Raw genomic sequence first — 25001 nt, 5'->3', positions numbered from 1 at the left:
GGCTCCACCCACTAGGTGTCCAAAGCACGGCCTACCTCTTCCCCTAGTTCTGACAAGAAAAATGTAATTGCCATTGTCCTTGGTGAGCAATATTGCTCCTAACTGAGAACTACTGGTCTAGGTTATGAGACTCTACTTTTATTTACGAAGTATGAGTGCCTGGTGGCAGAATTAAAGCATAATTGGTTTACTTATAAAAATATGGGGGCAGGGTACATTTATAGAGAAGATTAAATAAAATACTTGAAAACCTAGAGCAATGTAAGTTAAGTTTAGGGCTTTTTTCCTAGAAAAACGTGAAGAACAAAAAATTCATCTGTGTTCCCTTGGGATTACCATAATATGAAGACATAATTCTTCCAAAGGCACACGTAAGATTTCAGGGACAGAATAGTCCATAAAGTCTTCAAATCTGAAAAATAAGATAAAATAGTAGTACTAAATACATATTATCAAATGCCACACAGTACTGGTTTATGTGTCTTTAATTATCAGTGCTACGCCTTACCTTTCTCTTGTGTACATTCGGAAGCAGAAACCATCTCTGACCCGCCCAGCTCTCCCCTGGCGCTGTAGAGCACTTGCTTTGCTAACAAACGTTTCGACCAAAGAACTCATCTGACTGCTTTCATGGTACCTAAAGAAGCATTTCAGGAGAGAGTATGAAGATAACTGACTTAATAAAAATCTGAGAAAGCTGAGAATACTTGACTCTTAAAAACTAAGCTGAGATAGGCCAACAAAGTCCAACTATCATTGTGGACCAATATTTTTCAAATTGTGTTTCATATTTAAATAAATCAACAATTGTATTCTACATCTCATATATTACCAAATGAAAAGCTCTGGCACAAGAAAAAACCTCTTTTAATTTATCCTTACCCAAATTAACCCTTTTGATTTTAGCGGAATATCTTTTAAATACACAAGAATTATTTGAAAGAGTTTGGAGAAATGCTGCTGTGAACATTACAATTCAATGTATTTTTCTTAAGATACAGTTAAGCCCTGAAAAACACCTCCTCTAAGGTACAACTTAAAAAGTAAAGGGCTTATTTTACACTGGACAGTCATACACATTTCTAAGTATTGCTAATATTTCCTAATATTAGGGAGAGTATACAGAGATTACAATAGACTACTAAGGGGGGGGCTCTCCTCTATGCAAAACAAACATTAAAACATTTATAAATTAGTAATTTTTGTTGAAAATTCAGTTAAGGTCACCTATCATGTACCAATTACTTACTGTACTAGGCACTTTCAATTATGAAATTTTCACTTTTCCCATTTACATATGAGGAAACTGATGATTATAATTTATGGTTGGTTATATTACTTGCTCAAGATTGCAGATCAAAGATTTAAATCCAGTTCTGATTCCAAACCCACCATGCTCTTTTTTATAATTCCACAAATAATGTTTTTATAAAACAATTTATTTGACAAATTTACAAAAATTTATATTCTGAAAAGAGAACACTTTTCTAAAAGTAGCTGTACATTGACACTTCCAGGAAAACTCATGACATGAAATCTGACATTTATTCTCAGACATGTTAGTTTCCTATAGTTTCTCTGAGGCTTTTTTGTTTTGGGCAGAACTAGGACATTTGGGATTTTTCCCTATATAAACCTGTGATTTCTCTTTGGGTTAAAAATATTTTGATCTGGGAAATTCAAACTTACTTATTTTCTTTTGTTCTTCCAGTATCTATTACAAATACAACATCTGGAATAGTGATACCTGTCTCTGCAATATTTGTTGCTAAAACAATCTGAAAATAAACAAAAAGCCAAAATATTTAGGTAAGAACTTTCAGCAACATGCTATCATTTAAACTTCTTCAGACAGTTTGAGGAATTTTAACATGTAAATTTCAATTTAATTTACAAACATTTGCAATCAATTTTCTATTACTGTGTGATTTTAAGTTGCTCTTTTCATCACTTAAGCTTGCTTATTAAAGTTACAGATTTTTATTCTAACAACTATACCATTCCCCTACTTCCTAGTCCGTCATCTTAAAAATGGCATGAGTAGAATGGGAAACTGGTTCAGAGAACGGACACAGCTCAGCACAACCTTTCACAATTATTAGGAAAAAAACAGTACATCAATAAGAACTGGGTTGCTGTCCTGGCTCTGCTAACTTATTTGTGACTTGGGTAAGTCATTCTTCCCTCTCCAGACTTTAGTTATCTTAAATGTAAATTAGGAGGTAGCAATAGATAGTGTGTTAGTTCTCTTTCTAGTTCTAAAATCCTTAATCGTGATGGCTGAATAGTACAATTTTTGCTTTTTTTTTCTGTTAAGTCCTTGAAAGTAAAAAATGGAGGAAATTCTAGGTCAAACTCACTATATATATGGCTCTACCTCAACTCTGTACTTCGATACTGAATGCTTGCTTTTCTTATTCATTTACCCTAGGAACCAGAACTCAGATTATTAAGATTTAGAAGGGATATAGGTGATAATTCTCAGTAATGTTCACATCTTTTAAGAGATGGAACTCTTTTCTTCCAATAAAATCTTACAAGAAAGCCCTAGTATTAGAGATTAGAGCATAGCTACAGAGCCCCTGGAATTCTCAGAGCAGAGTTAGAAAATCATCAGTTTAATCCAACTCCTTTTTAACTTGAGAAAGTGAGGCTGAGAAAGTAGCCAAAGGCCACAACAGCAGTTCCGAGGCCAGAACCCAGGCTTCCTGTATCACAGTCCAGGCTCTTCCTGAGAGCTCTGGTGCTCCCCACAGTCCTACATTGTGCTCTTTTTTTTTTCCCTTTTGATATAGAGTTCAAAATAAGAGAAATTATCTTTGCCAAGTGTCTCTTCATTCAGAATCGTGAACAGAGAAGACAATGAAAAATACTGAGATTGTTTTCTTTCGGTCTATGTATTACAAAACTAATCAGGGATGAAAGCCTAGAGAACAACAAAGAACCCTCACAGGATTCAAATACCTCCTCTGACATTCAACATCCTTCATGAAGCTTTCTTTGGGGAAAGCTGATTTTTCTTTTCACAAGCAACATCCATGTCATATTTTTCTACTACCACTCCCCTAAAAAGTCTCGTCCTTTTAATAACACATAAAATAAATATTCAAATACTTGAGTTTTAATATTGGGTTCACTTCTGATTATCTAGATGCTACAGAGCACCTGGACTCTGCCATGCACATTAAGGCATTTAAAAACTGTCTGATGATACAAAGTTGTAACGCTTTCATGAAATATTCTTAGGTAGATCACATATAAATTTGCTGTACTGAATTTTACCTTCCTAACTCCTGGAGGAGGAAGTGTGAATGCTGCAGCCTGATCTTGAGTTGAAAGAACAGAATGCAGAGCTATCACTTTATATCTGAAAGTTAAAATCACAGTTCTTAGCAAGAGTTTCTCTTTAGAAGACACTGCAAAGAATAACAAAATTTACTTGCAAATAGGAAGCAACTTGTCAACTTTTAAGAAAAATATTAAAACACATACAAACATTCTGAGAATGGCAGAGAAGCCTCATATATACTCATCAAAGAGAAAAAATTTAATATATGGAATAAGGGTTTACAGAACTTTTAAAAATATGTTCTGATTCTGAACATGTTTTTTTTATGTTTTGTAGATGTTGAAGTGATAACCATGACAGCAATAATAAACTATCAAAATATATATAGTAAACAGTGATTCAGTATTGTATGGATGAAACACTGCAACCTTGTTGGGGTTTTGCACCATCTATGGGTTGGGGAGGGCAGTCACCATCTTATTCTTAACCACAGGATTCCCTCTGCGTAATCATATTAAGAAATTAGAACAAATGCAGAAATAGTACCCAAAATTTTTGGTAGATAAAGTGCTATGATAGAAATGTTAAAAAACAAAGAAACTCCAAACTTGCTTCACCATGGACAATTTTAACAGTGAAAAGATTCTCTAGAGGTCTGATGTAGGCAACATTTTTCTCCTTTAAAACTACCAGAAATATAATCAAGATTTGTAGTTACCGTTCAGAAAAAAATCTTCTGTCAGATGATAGGAGATCATACAACTGTTGAATATGAGCAAGGCCTGGTAAAAAGATCAGTACTGCTCCTTCAATATTTCTGAATTGGGGACTTCGGTCTGAAAATTTTTAAAAGATACATATTCAAAATGAGAAAGATAAGGCATAGCATATAAAATATTAATAAAACATGTCCGTTTAGTAGAAAGATATTAATAAAACATCTCTAGTTGAAATTCACTTTCTAGGAATAACCTAGCTTGCCCTGACAACTTCACTATAGAGATAAGTGACAGAGGCCACTAAAAAAACGAATGCAAGGATCTAGATTTTGGGCCTGCCCCATCCTGACCACCTGAGGTGTTCAGATAAAGTAGATGAAATCAATAGAAATCTACTCCTTAATTGACAATTATTATGAAACAATAAAAGCTGCCTTATCAAAACAAATGGAGTCACATTAGAAAGAGATGTATACCTAAATATGTAAGAAGTTCCAAAATGAGATCCAGGTTGATTTTATGAGGATTCATGTAGAGAAGAGCATGTTGAGTGCGGCTGCTATACTTTTGGTAAAATGGATTTAAATCAGCACTTGCTCCGGTCTGAACTGGGATGTACTCCTAAAAGAAACAAAATCAGAAAAAGCTGAACAAAAATATTATTTTTTAAGACAAAAAAGAAAAAAGGAGGTATTTCATTGAATGAATAATCATTCATTCAAATGTATATTTTCCTCACTGTCATCATTATTATTTTGTTAAAACATAGCAAGAGTATGATTTTTAGTGGTGGAAAATGTATTATAAATTTCATTTCTCTCCTACAATTTAGTATTATCCAGCCACTCAGGAACAGCAAAACTTTTTATCTTGGCATGTACATACTAAATCAAGGAAGAATTGAAGAAAAACAACGCTGTATGCATTGTTTTGTGGCAACTGAAAAGCAGATAGACTAAGAGGTCATTAAAAATTAAAAACTTTAATAAGTAGTTTTACCTGCCTCATTCCTTTTAGATTCTAATTTGATTGCTCAGTTCCAATCACCTCTTTTGAAATACCTTTAATTTTCTTAAATCTTTTTTTAATTTTTCAAGTTTCTATATCTGAAGTTTTAGGAGAAGATTTTACATTTTGCTTTCTTGGTTTATCTGCCTAGTTAAAAGACAAAGTAACTTTAACTTTGTTTCCATCAAATTGGACACTGCATAAAATATTATAGAGACAAAAGAAAATACTGGATATAGTATCACTGCCTAAAATGCAGGACAACATAGCTTTTGTGATATTTCTAAAAACAGGTCACTGAAATTAACTTTCTAGAAAGAACTGTGCTTGCCCTGAACAGCTTCACTGCAGAGCTAAGGTTGGCTCACATCCGGCCAGACGCTGCTAAAACAAATAGCAAGGATCTAGATTTTGGACCTGCTCCATTTTGACTACCTATTCAGGTGAAGTAGATGAAATCATTACAAATCTACTCCTTAAAAATTGGCCATTGTTATGGAACAATAAAAGCTGCCTCTTTCTTTATGTGGTCCTTCATTTTTTATGTGTATCTATATGGCCCAAAATAGTCTAAGACACAATATTATAAACAAAAGATTAGAGTCTATGAAACAAATTAAAGAAATGACCTTTAAAATTTGCTCAAAATCCGATGTGTTCCTCATCTGCCAAATTATACTCAAATTCACTGAGCCAGCCACATGATTTTAAGAACTCTCATGGCAGGTTATGCCCTGGATATCATTATCAGATGTCTTTCTAAATGTTTTCTTCTTACCTGATACTTTTTTATTCCCCCTGCTTTGCTTGTAACATTAATAGTTACTTCTTCCTCCTCCTCCAAAAATTTCTGACAATACTCTGAGTCTTTCTCCAGTACAAAACCTGTTTCTTCTATTACATCTTCAAGATGAAAAACCTGCATACATGAAGCAAGAAATGGTGAAAAATTCATTTCAGTATAATTTTAAAGAGAATAAAGTGATTGCTACCTTTTTAAATGTCACCAAATGCTAGTTCAGAATGCATATTATCAAAAAAGCTTTTTTTCTGTGTTATTTGGAAGTGAAAAATTTGGTTCACATAGAAGAGTCTGTCCCTAGAAGACTCAGGACAAATTACACTATGGTATGTATTTTTTATATGTGCAAACTGATTAAAAGAGCAGTCCTTATTGGCTGAAACAAAAGGGCAAACATTAAGCATAAAATAGGCAGAAAGGAAGTTTCAAAGACAACCCTAAATTTGAGAGCTGGGTGAAAAAGAGTTCCTTATTGCGAGGCAGCCACCCTCCATCTTGGTATCACAATTTAGGTATGGAAATGTATTTTATGTTCTGTACTTCTTACGTATGTCTTTTAGCAGACTCCTTCCTTCCAATCCACCCACCCTCAGTCAAGGCAGCACCAGCCTTCTGATTTCCAAGGCCATCTCCAGGTCCTCTTTTGATTTGCAGGACCCTAGGAATAGTTTTGAGCTCAAACTACAAGGGCCTGTCTTCTGGGGAAACTCCCTGGTACAAATGTAGTTTCTGTTCACATATACTTTATAAAGAAAACTTACCTCAACAGGGTAACTTCTTCCTGAAATTCTGAGAATAGGGCAGTGTGTGAAATACACAGAAAACTTTTCACTGTCTACAGTGGCACTCATTAGAATCAAGTGCAGATCAGATCGTTTTTGTAAAATTTCCTTCAAGATAATTAGTAAGAAGTCTGATTGGACACTTCTTTCATGAACCTAGTATAAAGGGAATAAAAAATTTAATCATATATAAGGTTTAGTAACAGACTAAAATAATCAGACACTCAAATCTACTAAAAGTAAATATTTAAATATAGCCTGTACATGTGAAGGGAGAGAAAAAGCTGTTATGTTTCAAACAGGCAGACCTTCAGAATTGAAAATAAAGTCATTCTCTAAAACTGAAGCCAGTAAAAATCAGCATATAATGAACAAAAACAGCTACATTAGTAGGATTCTACCTCAGGAGATAGTTTGCGAGTGTTCAGCTAGTAAGATTAGGGTGTCTCCCAAATTTCACTGAGAAGTCAGAGTGACTTCTAAATTTCTGCCACTAATATAAAACTGTGTTGTTGCTATTACCATTAAGACAGATAGTTTATTTACTATGTAGAAAAAGGGGACCTAATTAGTAGGACAGGATCTTTATCAACTGTCCCAAGAAAAAGGTTTTTTATGCCCTTCCAGCACAACTCTTAGGGAAGAGCACTGTAAACCTGATCTAGAGCATAAAAAGCATAGTATACTGCCAGAACTTACCTGCTGAATATACCAGTCTATCTTCCAACATCTGTACTCTGAATTATTTCTACCCATTTTAATTTCTAAGTTTTAAGGCAGTATACAAAGATAAAGTGTATCAAGATAACAGAACAGATTTGATCACTTATTTGTTTGGAAGGCAGGCAATAGTGGTTAAATGTTCTGCCTCTGAAATCAGCTACTTGGGTTCAATTCTTCCTGGCTATGCCACTTATAGTACGACATTAGTAAAGTTATTTAAATATCTCTGGGTCTGTTTCTTTTTCTATACAGTGAGAATACAAATAATACAAACTGCATAGAGTGATTCTAACAATCAAAGGAGAACATGCAAAGCCCTTAGAACACAGCTCAGCAAACAGTACGTACCAGACAGAACTGTGCTAGATGCTGGGGATTAAAAAATAACCAAGACAGTTATCTCCATTTCAGAGTTTACAGTCTAATAAAAGGATACCTTATAGGATAGTTTAAATAATATATGAAGGGCAGCTAATTCAGATGGTTAGGAAGTCTACTAAGAGAAATTGCCATTGATGCTGAGAACTGAAGGAGGAGTTTGAAAAAAAGGAGGAGGGAGAAAGAATGAGAAAGGGTGAAAAAGTGATCATGGGACACAAGTTGTGCAAAGTCAAGGTGGAGAGAGGATCATATTACATTTCAGGAACTGGAAAACAAAAGTGGTGCCTTGAGCATGGGATGGGGAATGGCAAGAGATAAAGTTGACAAGGTACTCAGTAATCTGCCACATAAGGGCTTGTAAACCATGTTAAGGAGTTGAGACTTTATCCTAATGAGTCAGGGCTATGATTAAGATATTTTAAAGCAAGTGAATCATATGGTCTGAACTTTGTTTAAGAGAGAGAACTGTGGCTACAATTTACAGAATGTAGTGGAAGAGAGCAAAACAAAAAGCAGGAAGTTTAATTGGAAGTTTTTGTAGTAATTAAAGAGATAACGGCAGCCTGTATGAAGGCAATACCAGTAAATATGTAGAAAAGTGAATGAATCTGAGAAAATTAGAAAGAACAGGTCTAGGTGACTAGATTTAGGGGATGCCCTGGAAATTCTCACTTTGGTGGTTTGATCAATGTATTTATGTCTGAAGCTCAAGAACGATTTTCTGAGGGATGAAACAAATCTGGGAAACCTCATCAAATAGATGGTAATTTATACACTGATTTTCTTTTAAAAAAAGAAAAAAGTAAGGATAGAACATAAAATAGAGATGATAAAAATGTATGCTTTATTAAGGTATACTTGGGAAAGAAAGGTGGGCAAAAATTTTGGCTATAAACATACCAGCAGCCAGCAGAAAAAGCTACTTAAGTCACACGTTGACCACAACTAAAAAAAAAAAAAACCACACACAACTATTCCTAATAATAAGGCCAGAGTATTATCCTGAGCATTTTCATAAAGAAAATCCTGCATAATACAATGAACTCTGTCCCAGCATCTCTTACATCCTTATATTTAACATGATGATGACTTTTACTGGGCTTTTTCTTACTCTTACTGTATTGTTCAAGATAGTGACAGTATCACACTGTAGCACAATTCAGTAAATCACATCTATTGATTGCTAATACCAAGCCATCAAAAAACAGCTTCCTGAAGTCGGTCTTTTAAATTAGGGTTCACCCTGATATAATTTACCACACAATTTTCTGTTAATTTGGGGCAGCAAGAAGACTTACTGACTAGCTGATACAAATATTTCAACTTAACCTAGCAGCAAAAACTTCTCATTGTAAATACATAAGTGAGCATTTTGACTTATGTTGATTCTTGAGGATACTGAAAAAATGTAGGTCTTGGCCATGCAAAGCTACAAGTATACCACCCCACCACTTTCAGGAGCAGTTATCCAAGGGCTTGCTCAAGCAGCCATACATCTATTTCTTTTTGACATCTTAGTAATAATAGTACTACAGTTTCTTCCCCCTTTAAAGAATAAAGACTTCTTAGAGAAGTGAATTCTCATCACCAACCTATAATCAAAATTTAAATTACTTAAAAATATTTTAAAATTATTTGAAATTTAGAATCAAACTATTTTTAGGCATATTTATTTAAAGACATTGGAACTTAAACTTGTCCAACAACAGGTAAAAAAGGCTAAATAAATTATGGGACAACCAAATTATATACTATAAATCTACCATAAATTATACTTTTAAACTAATGATGTGAAAATTATAAAACAAATATACACACATACTAAATATACAGATATATAAATACACAAATATCAATATTGTTTTTTTCTGGGTCATGAGATTATAGGTAATTTTTCACTTTTGTACCTTTCTAAACTTCAAATATTTTCTCATCAAAAGAGGAAAATAACTCAATAATCTAGACATAGTCTATTACTTGAAAATCAGTGAATGAACTTTCACTACTGCCTCCTAAGCAATTAACAGTAATTCATAAAATCTTTACATCAGGGAAAACTTTTTGATGAATAGAAATGCTATACATGTGATTTTTTTCTTTAAAAAATTATGTATAAAGCAAACCAGATTACATATACTCAGCCAGTATGCCATTTAAAATAATTTTAATGTGACACTTGTGGCATAATTTAAGTGTGTATCCAAATTTGATTAACATAGCAGTATATCTATAGAGAAAATGACATACAACTGAAGATTTCCTGTTTTTTTTTTTTTTAAAAATCAGAGAAAATCCTGTAACAACTAAATGTAGATGAGAGGCATCATACTGGTAAGTGCACAGACTGCAGTCAGAGTGCCTGGGTTTAAACTCCCAGGTGCAGAACTTACTGGCTGTGTAAACTTGAACAATCTATTTAATATTTAACTTCTCTGTGACTCAGTTTCCTCAATTATAAAACAGAGATAAATCTACTTCACTGGATTGCTAGAATGATTAAATAAACATATATAAAATATCCTTAGAAGCATATAGCAAATGCTATATAATATTAAATAAATCAATTAACATGAGACACATTTGTTAGAGAAAAATTATTATATGTAAAAGTGGCTGGCATTTTGTAAGCATGAAAAAAATGTTACCTAGTATTAGAAGTAGCATCATTATAATACAAAAATGTTTAGAATTTATCTGAACATGACCACAGAATCTACTCACCTCATCTACAATAACATGAGACACATTAGTTAGGAGACCATCTTCTTGAAGTTTCCTTAGCAAAACCCCTGTTGTACAATAGAGTAACCTGGTAGATTCACTAGCTCGAGATTCCATCCGGATCTGATATCCACACAAAGAATTCTGAATGGAGAACACAAGACCAAGATTAGATTCACACAAGTGACTGGGAAGGAAGCTTTAAAATGTGAAGCACAGTGCTAATCCTGCTACTATATGGAACAGATTAAGTAAATCTACTTAGTGCAGTTGATTATTAAAATTATTTTCCCATGGGTTTTGATTATTCAAAACTATAAAATTTGTTTTGGTAATTTTAAACAAGAAAAACCTTTGCTCTTTTTAAAGTGTTGAGATAAAAGCTGTTCACCTACTTGATTTGAATATGATTATGAAAATATTAACAGATGTTTAGTTTCTTATTGAATTATCTTGGCACAAAATATTGAGGTATTCAGAAATAGAAATTTAAAGCAGCTCCTACAATTTGGTCTGCTCTTCTCTCAAGATTTCATAAAAGCCACTACCATTAAAGAGCAGCAATGGTGTCCGATGAGAATCCTGAAGCCACTTCTACTCCCACCATATTTTCTTTCTTACTTCTTGCCATTCCTTTATTTGTGTACATGTCTGTTATCCCCTTAACATAAGCTCCTTGTAAGAAAGAAATTTTGTCTTTTTTCTTCTTATATTCCATGAAAGAAACCCAATTTGCTACATAAAACTTATTTTTAATTGAAGTTTTAAGTATCACTGATAAACAATCTTATGTTGGTTTCAAATGTACACCACAGTGGTTCAGTAGTTACCCACATTATCAAATCCTTACCCCCTCTAATGTGGTTACTATCTATCAATGTAGAGTTATATAAAACTTTTTTAATGTAGGAGTTCCTATCTTAAAGATAGAGACAAAAATGTTAACTATTATCTCTAGAAAGAATAATTCGAAGTATAAATAAGCTGAGTTACATGAACTTGGAATTCTTCAGATTTGGTTCTACCCAGTTTTATTAATTCCTGTGCTTTGCAGTCACTCTGGTTAAGGTTTGGACAGTTTTGTGTATACTTGCATGACAAAATGCATGACAAAAGATATTTAAGTAATTTTTTTTCAGTTTTCATAAAATACAGGATTTGAAAATAGTCTAACATTTTCTTCTATATAGTTTTTCCCTTCTGCTCATTGAAAACAATGAATGAAAGTCATTCAGGAATATATTCCACAGAAAAGATCTGCAAAAACTTGAGATATATTACATTAGAGCCAAATCTGTATTTAATTCAATTTAATGTTACTTATTTGAATATTCAATTATTTAAGTGAATATATTTTTTATTTTATATAAGAATTTTAATGACAGAAGTACTAATAACCCTTTTCCTATGAATGACAGTGGCATAAAATCACACATGTCAAAGAGAACATGAAAAGCACTTGACGTGCTACTGAACAATGAGTAGCAGTCAAAATTCACATATGGTACAGGTCCATTCAGCTCCCAAGAGCAAGGTGAGCAATGATACCCTTGATGCTCAGGTGGAGTTGAACATCTTACCCTTCCTCCAGGTCCATTTTCACAGCCCAATTCATCACATACTCTTGTGGCTAAACTCACTGCTGAGATTCTTCGGGGCTGGGTGCAGACAATGTTGCATTTACTTGTTCCCCGCTCATTGAGAAGCGTGTCTTCCAGTAGGAAATGTGGCACTTGAGTACTCTTGCCGCTCCCGGTCTCCCCCGCCACGACCACCACCCGGTGCCTCTTCAGAGTCTCAACAATGGAGTTTCTGTGTTTGAACACAGGTAACTGCTGCCTTTCCTTTAGAAGTTTCTGGTACTTGGGTGTGCTCTGCAACTTCCTAAAGAGGTTCCTAACAGGTTCTACATCTTCTGCTTTTTCTGATTCCAGGGACAGCGTATAAGAATCCTCGTCAGAAGCTAAGTCTTCCCACGACCCCTCAGAGCACCCGGGGTTTTCTCTGTTGGTCTCAGAACACTGCCGCTGCAGCTGCTTCAGCTCACTCAGCAGTTTGCCAAGAAAAAGATCACGTGGTTTATTCGTTTCCCTTTTACTTAATTCTTCCTTTTTCTTTTCTGCATCACTCCACTCCAGCCAAACATCTCGGTAAGTGGGAGGAAGTAACTGATGAACTGACTATAAAGGGAAAAAAGAGCAGTATGGTATTTTCACTAACTACCAGATAACAAAATTCAATAGGTCAAAACTCAGTAGGATAGCCATCTTCCTCCTAAAATGTGATTTGTCTCTTAAACCAGAAAGCTATGACTTTAATATAAGATGTACATGCACATAATACAAATTTATACACAGCATATACTCAGGCTTCTAGACTTACTAGCTGGGTGATGCTGGCCAAGTAACCTATGTTTCAATTTCAACATTTGTAAATGGGGCTGTTAACAGAACTTCCCTTATAGACATACTCTAAGGTCAACTTTTAATTTAACACGTACAGTGTTTATTCCTGGAACATAGTAAACTATTGGATGCTTTTTATTTATTTCTGCAGTGGTGCTATGTAAATATCTGGATGACCCATAAATCATTTTGAAAACAAAACTCCCTTTGAGACTCTGGCAGTTGTACTTAATACATCCAACTATTTCAAACGGATCACACTAGATGGAATCTAAGTTCCAATTCTGTGCTATAAAACGCCCACAATTCTCTCTAACACAATGATAATCATTTTTATCAATTAAGCTTATTTTATGATACCTTATTTTGCAAAATGAGGGAAATAAAGATATTAAGAACTTTTACTGACAAGAAACTGGAAATGAACTATTGTTTGGAGTTCCACTTAGTGTCTAAACTTTTCAGTGGTTCTAATTTGCCATGAAGATATATGCACTCATTGTAAAGAAGAAATGTTGACAATCCCCCCAAAAAAGCTCTGTATTCTCTTAAAAGTGCTTCTTTCAGTAGTACTTCATTTTAATCTTTCCTTAAACTGGAAATATAACCTAGTTAACCTGTATAAACTATATAAACCTATATAAACTATAATCAATATAACCTAAAATTGAACCTGAGACCAGTGTCTATAATTTTTTAAAGTTGAAAGACAATATAACATAAAAGGAAAACAAACTGTTTAAAATTTTTCCCTATTTCAACCACCCAGGCACAACTATTTTTAACTTATAAATTAGTATAGCCTGAAAAGCTGGACCAATCAAATGGTTCAGAGCCTCTGGTTGAAGGAGAGAAAGACTAAACTATGTTTAGGGGTGAGAGGAAGTCAAAATTATAAATAAGCAGAAAAAAGGACTTATCATAAGCAATCAGTAAAGATAAAATTGGAACATAGGGCCATAATTAAATACTACCTTCCAGATGCAGATACAGTTGGATGTTGACAAAATATAGTATACCCATGACTCCAAAAATTACTTTTCAAACATCTAGGTCTAAAAAGTCTCACCTGCCCTTTCACTAAACGATAAAGAGCTAAAGTAGCTCCCAGGTGCTGAGCTTGCATGCCATCCTCTGTTAAGATTGTTGGACACACTACTAGTATGTCATCTTCAGACTTGACCACCTTTACCCTACAAAGAAGTCAAAAAAATGTTTAAATAAAATTGATGAAGTAAAAAATGTCAGAATTCAACTAACACTGAAGTTAAGTTTACATTAAGTAAATTAAGTGTTTCCATGGAAGACATTATACTAGATAATGATTTTATAAGCACTACCAACCTGAAATGTAGAAGTAGAGAGTTTCCTAAGTATCTACTTAACTCACAAGAAACAAGATTTTTATCTAAGATTTGTCAAAAAGTTCTTTCAGTTAACCAGAAAAACATACCTACATTTCCAGTATCTACCTACTGGAACTTTTTCAAAGGAAGGATTTGGACTCTTGGGAAGATTCTTCCTCACCCAGTCAATCAGGAATTGTTTGGGGGATTTTCCAGTCCAGCTTCGAGCAGTATAGTCAAAATTTCTTACATCATGAGGTTCTTTCTTTTTCTCTAAAATAACAGACAAAGACTGGTTCTTTAAAAATGGTCATGCAGTAATATACAATTAATTTTGAGTGACTAAAGTCTTCTCACTTTTGGGAATAGACTTTTAGAAAAAAGAGAACACGTGAAGAAAGGACAGATAGAAAGTCTTGCTCTTCTATAAGTGACATAAGGAAATCCTTTTGAAGGACAGAATCACTGAAAATCTGAATCTTAAAAAAAAAGTACATTAAGTAACTTTTGTAATTCTTATAAAATATCTATGGTACTATACATGTGATAAATTATTTAGAGTACTCAGAATTACAACGTTTGGTACACTACCACACAGGAAGGCTAATCTTTTGAAAAAACATAAATCAGATGTCATTTCTCTGCTAAACAGCTGCCAACACCACCACTAGCACAAACTTCAGTGGCTTTGTGTTATGTATAAAATTAAGTCCAAATTCTTCACTATTTCCCAAAACCTCTCAAAATCCATTTCTGTCTATTTGTTATCATTTTTCCCTCATGCTCACCATACTGTAGCCACACTGGCTAATAGTTAATTCCTCAAATGCTCTAAGCCTACCTGACCCAATACAATAGCCATTAGCCACATGTGACTAAAATTAAAAATTTCTGTTTCTCTGTTGTACTAGTCACATTTCAAGTGCTCAGAACCTATATTTGGCTAGTAGCTACCACTCTGGATAGCATAGACACAGAACATTCCCATGTAAGTGTTTTGTTGAATAGTTGTGCTCTAAGCTCTTTTCTACCTTAGACCTCCAATGAACTGTCACCTTCCTTAGAAGGCTCATTGCACCTATTTGTTACCAGGCTAACATCTAATCATGTGTCCGATCTCACGGCAAGTCATCAGCAAGGTTTCTCCAGTCCAAATTAGGCTTCCTTGTTATTTCTATTATTATAAGCCAGTTTTCTTTGATAGCACATACCACAATTTGTAATTAAATATTTATGTATATTTAAAGCTTATCTTCCCTACTAGACTGTACACTTGAAAAGGGTGGTGACTATTTTGTTAATAATTTTACATGTAGCACCTGACACTGTGAACAATGATTCAATAAATACTTGTGGAACAAATGTGTGATTAAAAGAAATGACAGTTTAGTGTGGGACTTGCCTTACATATTACAGACTGATAAATATTACACTGACTACGTTAATAATTTACTTAGAAGCACAAAGAAGTGAATGATTACACGTCTGGTGACATGACAAGAATCAGGAAAGGCTTAAAGAGGTGCTGAGTTGAGCCTTGAAGTAAGGGAAAGGCTGGCCAAACAGCAAATAGCAGTATGAGCAAAAACACGGAATCATGAAACAACACGTTTTAAAGAACTATGCGGCTACAGTATGTAGCTGTGAGAATAAGGAAGATACAGAAAGGAAGATTACGGTAGAATGAAAAGGATCTTCAATGCCATATAAAGGGTTTGGACTTGTTACTGATAATATGTTTTTAACAGGAAATTTACATGTGCTATGGAAAGGTAATTCTGGCAGGAACTTGAAGTATCAACTGAACAGAAAAGAGGCTGAAACAAGATATTTATAATAATAAAATGCTATACAAGTAGGTTATCATAATTATTACTTTTTCCAAGCCTGTGTTATCATAAACTTTATTGCTATCTTATGTGGTTTTCTAGAATGCAATTTTACTATTTATAAATTACATATAGCCTGGAATACTTCCCCTTCATTTTACCTTTCTCTTCTTCATTAGCAGCTGTAGATTTTTCAAATAAATTAAAGTTCAAAGCACCTTCCCCTTCTGTGGCTGTAGGAGGCTTTTTCCTTTCATTCTGTTGATATGAAATCTTTAGGGCTGGATTAAATACTGGATGATCTTCCAAAGTTTCCATTTCTACCAAGAAAAAACAAGATGTTTAATTTTATGTATGTTTTTTATGCCTTTTTACTTTGAAAATATGGTTTAAAAAAAAGAATTCCTTCTAGCCATTTAATACTAGGAATCTGTGCTAGAAGTCAGAAGCAATTTATTTTCACATCATAGGCTAAAATTTTTTATATTATTGTACAGATGTAGAAAGTTTAGAAAAACATCTTCCTTAGAAATAAATACTCAAGAATTATATCTATCTCTCCTTTTTGAATGGAGATGGTATTTTATGTATATATCAGAGGTTGACAAACTATGGCCTGCAGGCCAAATATAGCTCCATTACCTATTTCTCTATTTCTGTGAGCTAAGAATGATTTCTACATTTTTAACTGGTCAAAAAAGATAAAAGGAAGAACTACTGAGTGATGTGAAATTATACAAAATTCATATTTCAGTGTCCATGAAGCTTTATGAGAACACAGCCACTTGCTTACGTATTGTCTATGGCTGCTTTCATGCTGTGACAGCAGAGTTGAGTAACTGTGATGGAGTCTGTATGGCCTTCAATCCCTACAATATTTACTATTTGGTTTATTACAGAAGTAGTTCACCAATCCCAGGTATAAACTGCTAGGAAAGAGCTGACATATTAAAAAGAGACAACCTTCATCTTAGGAAGGCCAATAAAGAAAAAACATTTATTTATAAATCTAAAAATTTTAAAGTGTTTACCTCTTTGAAATTTCCTAATTTTTTCTTGAGCCTCTTTTTGGCCTTGCTTGTTTTTTTCTAGTTTAAAGGTAGCTGCTTGCTCCTTTGCATCTAGAAGTTTTGCTACAAGGTGCAAGTACCTTTCGTTCTGTTCCAAATAAGATGATAATAAGGAAATAAAAAGAAGAGCAAGATTAGTTTATCTATCATCAATGTATTATATAAAATCCTATGATCTTTTGATCTTTTTTTTTGATCCAGCATATCTACTTTTAGGAATTTTTCATAGAGAAATAATACAGGGCAAGAAGATGGAGGAGGACAGCAAGGTGAAAACCTTCTCCCATGTAAACACTGAGGAATCAACTACAGCAAATACAACTAACCCTGAAAGTGACCTGAAGAATGCAGAACAGACCACCTACACGTGGTGAAGAAGAAAGGACCACATTGAGAAGGGTAAAGGGGCAGAGGTGTGATCGACTAGGACCCGAGCTCTTCCCTCATCCCAGCCTATAAGCCCACTTCACAAAGCCATTATTTTCAAGACCAGGAGGTACATATGAACTATTTAATACAAAGGAACGAACACACAAATGCAGACAAAATGAGGAGGCAGAGGAATATGTTGCATGCAAAAGGACAAGATAAAACACCAGAAAATGGGCTATAGGAAATGGAGATTAGCAGTCTTCCTGATGAAGAAATCAAAGTAATAGTCATAAAGATGCTCACTGAACTGAGGGAAAGAACTGATAATCTCAGTGAGAACATCAAGAGACAGAAAATCCGAAAAAGAGCCACTCAGAGATGAAGAACATAATAATGAGTGAAATGAAAGCTACAATAGAAAGAATAGCAGACTGCTGGAAGCAGAGGGAAGAACCAGTGTGATGGAAGACAGAGAACTGCAGAGTAAACAAGCTGAGAAAAGGAGACAAAAAAAAATTTCTAAAAATTAAAAGATGCTATGAGAGCTGTGTGACAACTCAAAACAAAACCATAGTCACATAATAAGGGTCCAAGAAGAAGAGAGACAAAGGAGTAGAAAGTCTTTTTGAAGAAATAGCTGGAAACATCACCGATCTAGGGAAAGAAAGACATCCAGGTCCTGGAAGGACAGAGAGCCCCTAACAAGATGAACCCCAGGAAGACAATGCTAAGACACATAGTAATTAAATGGCAAAGATAAAGACAGAATCTTAAATGCAGCAAGAGTGAGGCAGACAGTTACCTAAAAGGAAAACGACCTAAGGCTATCATCAGATTCCTCAGCAGAAACTTTACAGGCCAGAAGGGAATGCATAGAATATTTAATGTTTTAAAGGGGAGGAACCTACAAACAAGAATTCTCTACCCAGCAAGGTTATCATTCAGAATTGAAGGAGAGATTAAAAATTTCCCAGATAAATGAAGGTTTAAAGAATTCACCAACACTCAACCAGCCTTACAGGATATGTTAAAGAGACTTCGTCAGATGGAAATGTTCTTAAGTCTAAATATATTTCATCAGTGAAAATTAGCCTATAGTAAAGGTAGTAGACCAATTATTTACAAAGTAAGTGTGAATTTGAAAAGACAAAAGTAGTAAAATCAAATATACACAAAATCATTAAAGGGATATACACACAAAAAATGTAGATTATGATATACATATAAAGTATGGAGGAGGAAGAATAAAAAAGTAGTACTTGTAGAATGTGTTTAAAATCAAACAACCATCAACTTAATATATCTACTTATATATTATTATATATACTGTTATATATTTAGGAAACTATGAACCTAAAACCTATGACAGATACACAAAAGATAAAAATAAAATGGACTCCAAGCATAATACTAAAGAAAACCATCAAATTATAAGAAATGAGTATGTGAGAGGAAGAAAGGAACAGAAAGGAACTAAAAAAAACCAACTAGAAACAATTAATAAAATGGCAGTAAGCACATGCTATCAATAATTACCTTAAATGTAAATGGACTAAATGCACCAATCAAAAGACATAGGGTGGTAGAATGGATAAAGAAAGAAGACCCATCTATGTGCTGCCTACAACAGACTCATTTCAGACTTAAAGACATAGATAGACTTAAAAGTGAAGAAATACAAAAAGATATTTCATACAAGTACAAGGGAGAAAAAAACAGGAGTAGTACTTTTATTAGACAAAATAGACTTCAAAACAAAGAAAGTAACAAGAGACAAGGGCATTAAATAATAAAGGATCAGTCCAACAAGAGGATATAAATATTGTAAATTGTAAACATCTAGGCGCACAAACATAGAAGTACCTAAATATATAGACGAAGTACTAACTTAAAAAGCTGAAGGGAGAAACTGATGGCAACACAATCATATTAGGGGTTTTTTAACACCCCACTTACATCAATGGATAGATCATCCAGGCAGGAAACAGAGGCACTGAATTACACAGTAGATCAGATGTATGTAACAGATACATACCGAACATTCCACCCCAAACCAGCAGGATACACATTTTTCTCCAGTGCGCATGGAACATTCTCTAGCATAGATCACATCTAGGCCACAAAAAGAGCCTCAATAAATTCACAAAGATTGAAATTGTATCAAGCATCTTTTCAGACCACAACAGTAGGAAATTAGAAATTACGTGAAGAAAAAAAACACATGGAGGCTAAAAAACAGGTTTCTAAATAATCAATGGATCAAAGAACAAATCAAAGAGGAAATCAAACAGTAAATGGACACAGATGAAAACAGAAATACAATGGTTCAAAATATGTGGGATACAGCAAAAGCTGTACTAAGAGGAAAGTACATAGCAGTACAGGCCTACCTCAAGAAAGAAGAACAATCCCAAATAAACAATCTAATCTCACAATTAAAAGAACTAGAGAAAGAAGAATAAAGCCTAAAGTTTTTAGCAGAAGTGACATGATAAAGATCAGAGCAGAAATAAATAAAACAGAGAATAAAAAAATAGAAAAAAATCATCACACCAAGAGTTGGTTCTTTGAGAAAATAAAATAGACAAACTCCTAGCAAGACTTATCAAGAAAACAGGAGGACACAAATAAACAAAATCAGAAATTAAAAGTTACAACTGACACCACAGAAATTCAATAATTAAAAGAGAATTCTATAAAAATTCATATGCCAATAAACTGCACAACATAGAAGAAATGGACAAATTCCTAGAAATATACAATCTTCCAAGACTGACCCAGAAAAAAACAGAAAATGTGAAAAGGCCAATTACCAGTAATGAAATTGAACTCATAATAAAAAAACTTCCAACAAATAAAACTCCAGGATCAGATGGCTTCATGGGTAAATTCTAACAAATATCCCGTACTTCTTAAAGAATTAAAAAAATAGAAGTGGAGGGAATACTTCCAAACTCATTCTAGAGGCCACTCACTCTAATACCAAAAAAAACCCCACAATACAAAAAAAGAAAATTATAGACTAATAACCCTGATGAATAGAAATGCAATAATCCTCAAAATATTAGCAAACCAAATTTAAAAACGCATCAAAAGGATCGTCCATTACGACCAAGTCATATTTACTCCAGAGATGCAAGGATGGTATAATCCTTGTAAATCAATCAGTATCACACCACATTAACAAAAAGGATAAAAACCACATGATCATCTCAATAGATGCTGAAAAATCATTTTGACAAAATTCAACATCCATTCATGATAAAAACTCTCACAAATGGGCATAGAAGACATGTACCTCAACATAATAAAAGCCATATATGACAAACCCATAGCTAATGTCAGTTAATGGTGAAAAGCTGAAAGCTTTTCCTCTAAGATCAGGAACAAGACAGAGATGTCCACTTTCACCACTTTTATTCAACATAGTACTGGAGGTCTTAGCCACAGCAATCACATAACACAAAGAGATAAAAGGCATCCAAACTGTTAAGGAAAACGTTAAACTGTCACTGTTTGTTGATGACATGATATTTAGAAAATGCTGAAGATTCCACCAAAAGACTATTAGAACTGATAACTGGATTCAGCAACGCTGAAGGATACAAAATTAATACACAGCAATCTGTTGTGTTCCTATATAACAACAATGAATTAGCAGAAAGAGAAATAAGGAAAACAACTCCATTTACAATTGCATTAAAAAGAATAAAATACTTAGAAATACACTAAACCTATTCAAGAGGGTGAAAGACCTTTACTCTGAAAACTGTAAGACACTCACAACAGAAATTAAAGAGACCAATAAATGGAAATCTATCCCATGCTCATGGATAAAAAGAATTAATATTGTCAAAATGGCCATCCTGCCCAAAGAAATGTAATCAAAATTCCAATAGCATTTTTCAATAAACTAGAATAGTTCTAAGATTCCTATGGAACCACAAAAGACCCCAAATAGACAAAGCAATCCTGAGACATAAGAACAAAGCTGGGGGTACTATGCTCTCCTGCCTTCAAACTCTACTATGAAACTACAGTAATCCAGACAGTTTGTTACCAGCACAAGAACAGACCCATAGATCAGTGGAAGAGAATAGAGAGCAGATATAAATGCATACATATATGGCCAATTACTATACTATAAAGGAGTCACAAATATACAATAGGGAAAAGACAGCCTCTTCAACAACTGGTGTTGGCAAAACTGGATGGCTAAATGTAAGAGAATGAAACTGGATTATTGTCTAACTCCATACACAGAAGTAAACTCGAAACAGATGAAACCATAAAAGTCTTAGAAGAGAGGCAAAGCCGAGATGGCAGTGTGAGTAGGACAGTGGGAATCTCCTCCCAAAAACATATATATTTTTGAAAATACAACAAATACAACTTATCCTAAAAGACCAGAAGACACAGGACAACAGCCAGACTACATCCACGCCTGCGAGAGCCCAGTGCCTGGTGAAAGGGGTAAGATACAAACCCCGGCCTGGCAGGATCCGAGCATCCCTCACCCCAGCTCCCGGCAGGAGAGGAGTCGGAGCGGGGAGGGAGAGGGAGCCCAGGACTGCTGAACACCCAGCCCCAGCCATCCGCACCAGAGCATAGACACAGTGCATGCGTGGGGTCCTGGATACTAGGGAAACAGGGCAGCAAGACCTCTGAGTCTGAGCGGGTCCCAAAGCCGATGCCCCTGTGACAAAGAAAAGCGAGTGCTTTTTGAAAGTCTTAAAGGGTCAGGGACACCACAGCTGAACGGAAACACCCCAGGTCAGTCGAGCAGCTGGAAATTTCAGGGCACTCTGGGTGCACTAACCCCCTGGGCAACAGCTCTGAGACCCCTCACGGAGGTAAGCAGCCTAACAGTCCCCCATTACCCCTCTGGGGCCCTGCCATAGCAGATTAGGACAGCAAGGGAGCTTCCTCCATACCAGCCAGGCAAGATACAAAGACCCAGTCTACACGCAATTGCCCAACACAAGCCACTAGGGGTTGCAGTTGTCCCGGTAAAGAAAGGCCAGGAGCCAAGTGGAAAGCTGACAGACGCGTCAATAGCATTCCACTGCACCCATCAACATGAAAAGGCAAAAAAATTTGATCCAGACAAGACTAACCCAGACAGCTTCGGCATCTGCTACATCTTCCCCTGAGAAGGAATCTGGGGAGATAGATTTAACCAGTCTTCCTGAAAGAGAATTCAAAACAAAAGTCATAACCATGCTGATGGACTTGCAGAGAAATATGCAAGAACTAAGGAAGGAGAATACAGAAATAAAACAAGCTCTGGAAGGACTTCAAAACAGAATGGACGAGATGCAAGAGACCATTAATGGACTAGAAAACAGAGAACAGGAACGCAGTGAAGCTGATGCAGACAGAGATAAAAGGATCTCCAGGAATGAAAGAATTCTAAGAGAGCTGAGTGACCAATTGAAACGGAACAATATCCACATTATAGGGGTACCAGAAGAAGAAGAAAGAGAAAAAGGGATAGAAAGTGTCTTTGAAGAAATAATTGCTGAAAACTTCCCCAAACTAGGGGAGGAAATGGCCTCTCAGACCATAGAGGTACACAGAACTCCCATGACAAGGGATCCAAGGAGGGCAACACCAAGACACATAATAATTAAAATGGCAAAGATAAAAGACAAGGACAAAGTATTAAAGGCAGCCAGAGAGTAAAAAAGGTCACCTACAAAGGAAAACCCATCAGGCTATCATCAGACTTCTCAACAGAAACCCTACAGGCCAGAAGAGAATGGCATGATATACTTAATGCAATGAAACAGAAGGGCCTCGAAGCAAGACTACTGTATCCAGCATGATTATCATTTAAATATGGAGGGATTAAACAATTCCCAGACAAGCAAAAGTTGAGGGAATTTGCCTCCCACAAACCACCTCTACAGGGCATCTTACAGAGATTGCTCTAGATGGCAGCACTCCTAAAAAGAGCACACAACAAAACACCCAACATATGAAGAAGGGAGGAGGAGGAATAAGAAGGAAGAGAAATAAAGAATCATCAGACCGTGTTTATAATAGTTCAATAAGCGAGTTAAGTTAGACAGTAAGATAGCAAAGAAGCTAACTCTGAACCTTTGGTAACCACAAACTTAAAGCCTGCAATGGCATTAAGTACATATCTATCGATAATCACCCTAAATGTAAATGGACTGATGCACCAATCAAAAGACACAGAGTAATAGAATGGATAAAAAAGCAAGATCCATCCATATGCTGCTTACAAGAGACTCACCTCAAACCCAAAGACATGCACAGACTTAAAGTCAAGGGATGGAAAAAGATATTTCATGCAAATAACAGAGAGAAAAAAGCAGGTGTTGCAATACTAGTATCAGACAAAACAGACTTCAAAATAAAGAAAGTAACAAAAGATAAAGAAGGACATTACATAATGATAAAGGGCTCAGTCCAACAAGAAGATATAACCATTATAAATATATATGCACCCAATACAGGAGCACGAACATATGTGAAACAAATACTAACAGAACTAAAGGAGGAAATAGAATGCAATGCATTCATTCTGGGAGACTTCAACACACCACTCACTCCAAAGGACAGATCCACCAGACAGAAAGTAAGGACACAGAGGCACTGAACAACACACTAGAACAGATGGACCTAATAGACATCTACAGAACTCTACATCCAAAAGCAACAGGATACACATTCTTCTCAAGTGCACATGGAACATTCTCCAGAATAGACCACATACTAGGCCACAAAAAGAGCCTCAGTAAATTCCAAAAGATGGAAATCCTACCAACCAACTTTTCAGACCACAAAGGCATAAAACTAGAAATAAACTGTACAAAGGAAGCAAAAAGGCTCACAAACACATGGAGGCTTAACAACACGCTCCTAAATAATCAATGGATCAATGACCAAATCAAAATGGAGATCCAGCAATATATGGAAAGAAACGACAACAACAACACAAAGCCCCAACTACTGTGGGATACAGCAAAAGCAGTCTTAAGAGGAAAGTATACAGCAATCCAGGCATATTTAAAGAAGGAAGAACAATCCCAAATGAATGGTCTAATGTCACAATTATAGAAATTGGAAAAAGAAGAACAAATGAGGCCTAAGGTCAGCAGAAGGAGGGACATAATAAAGATCAGAGAAGAAATAAATAAAATTGAGAATAAAACAATAGCAAAAATCAATGAAACCAAGAGCTGGTTCTTTGAGAAAATAAACAAAATAGATAAGCCTCTAGCCAGACTTATTAAGAGGAAAAGAGAGTCAACACAAATCAACAGAATCAGAAACGAGAAAGGATAAATCACAATGGACCCCACAGAAATACAAAGAATTATTAGAGAGTACTATGAAAACCTATATGCTAACAAGCTGGGAAACCTAGGAGAAATGGACAACTTCCTAGAAAAATACAACCTTCCAAGACTGACCCAGAAAGAAACAGAAAATCTAAACAGACCAACGAAATTGAAAAGCAACGAAATTGAAGCGGTAATCAAAAAACTACCAAAGAACAAAACCCCCACGCCAGATGGATTC

At 35.0% G+C, this 25001-nt stretch overlaps 1 protein-coding gene across 3 annotated transcripts in view; it reads right to left on the bottom strand.

Moving 5' to 3' along the window:
• DHX29 (DExH-box helicase 29) overlaps nt 1-25001 on the bottom strand; it is a 55306-nt gene that overhangs the window by 10940 nt on the left and 19365 nt on the right. For 2 of the 3 annotated variants that reach the window (XR_005062375.2, XM_037022311.2), the window contains exons 7-20: nt 17037-17163; nt 16167-16325; nt 14284-14449; nt 13900-14023; nt 12006-12605; nt 10426-10569; nt 6580-6756; nt 5795-5935; nt 4485-4629; nt 4008-4125; nt 3283-3367; nt 1690-1778; nt 509-637; nt 337-412 (exon numbers count right to left, since the gene is read on the bottom strand). Coding sequence is in view for 2 of the 3 variants with exons in the window: in XM_037022311.2 (XP_036878206.2) it covers nt 337-412; nt 509-637; nt 1690-1778; nt 3283-3367; nt 4008-4125; nt 4485-4629; nt 5795-5935; nt 6580-6756; nt 10426-10569; nt 12006-12605; nt 13900-14023; nt 14284-14449; nt 16167-16325; nt 17037-17163 (2280 nt within the window). In the remaining variant the exon portion in view is untranslated. Of the gene's footprint in view, nt 1-336; nt 413-508; nt 638-1689; nt 1779-3282; nt 3368-4007; nt 4126-4484; nt 4630-5794; nt 5936-6579; nt 6757-10425; nt 10570-12005; nt 12606-13899; nt 14024-14283; nt 14450-16166; nt 16326-17036; nt 17164-25001 lie in introns of those variants that run through there. The other variant, XM_073236272.1, reaches the window with a different exon arrangement.

Source organism: Manis javanica, chromosome 1 (genome assembly GCF_040802235.1).
Source record: "Manis javanica isolate MJ-LG chromosome 1, MJ_LKY, whole genome shotgun sequence".
Classification (NCBI taxonomy): domain Eukaryota; kingdom Metazoa; phylum Chordata; class Mammalia; order Pholidota; family Manidae; genus Manis; species Manis javanica.
This window is presented reverse-complemented; position numbering and strand designations above follow the sequence as displayed.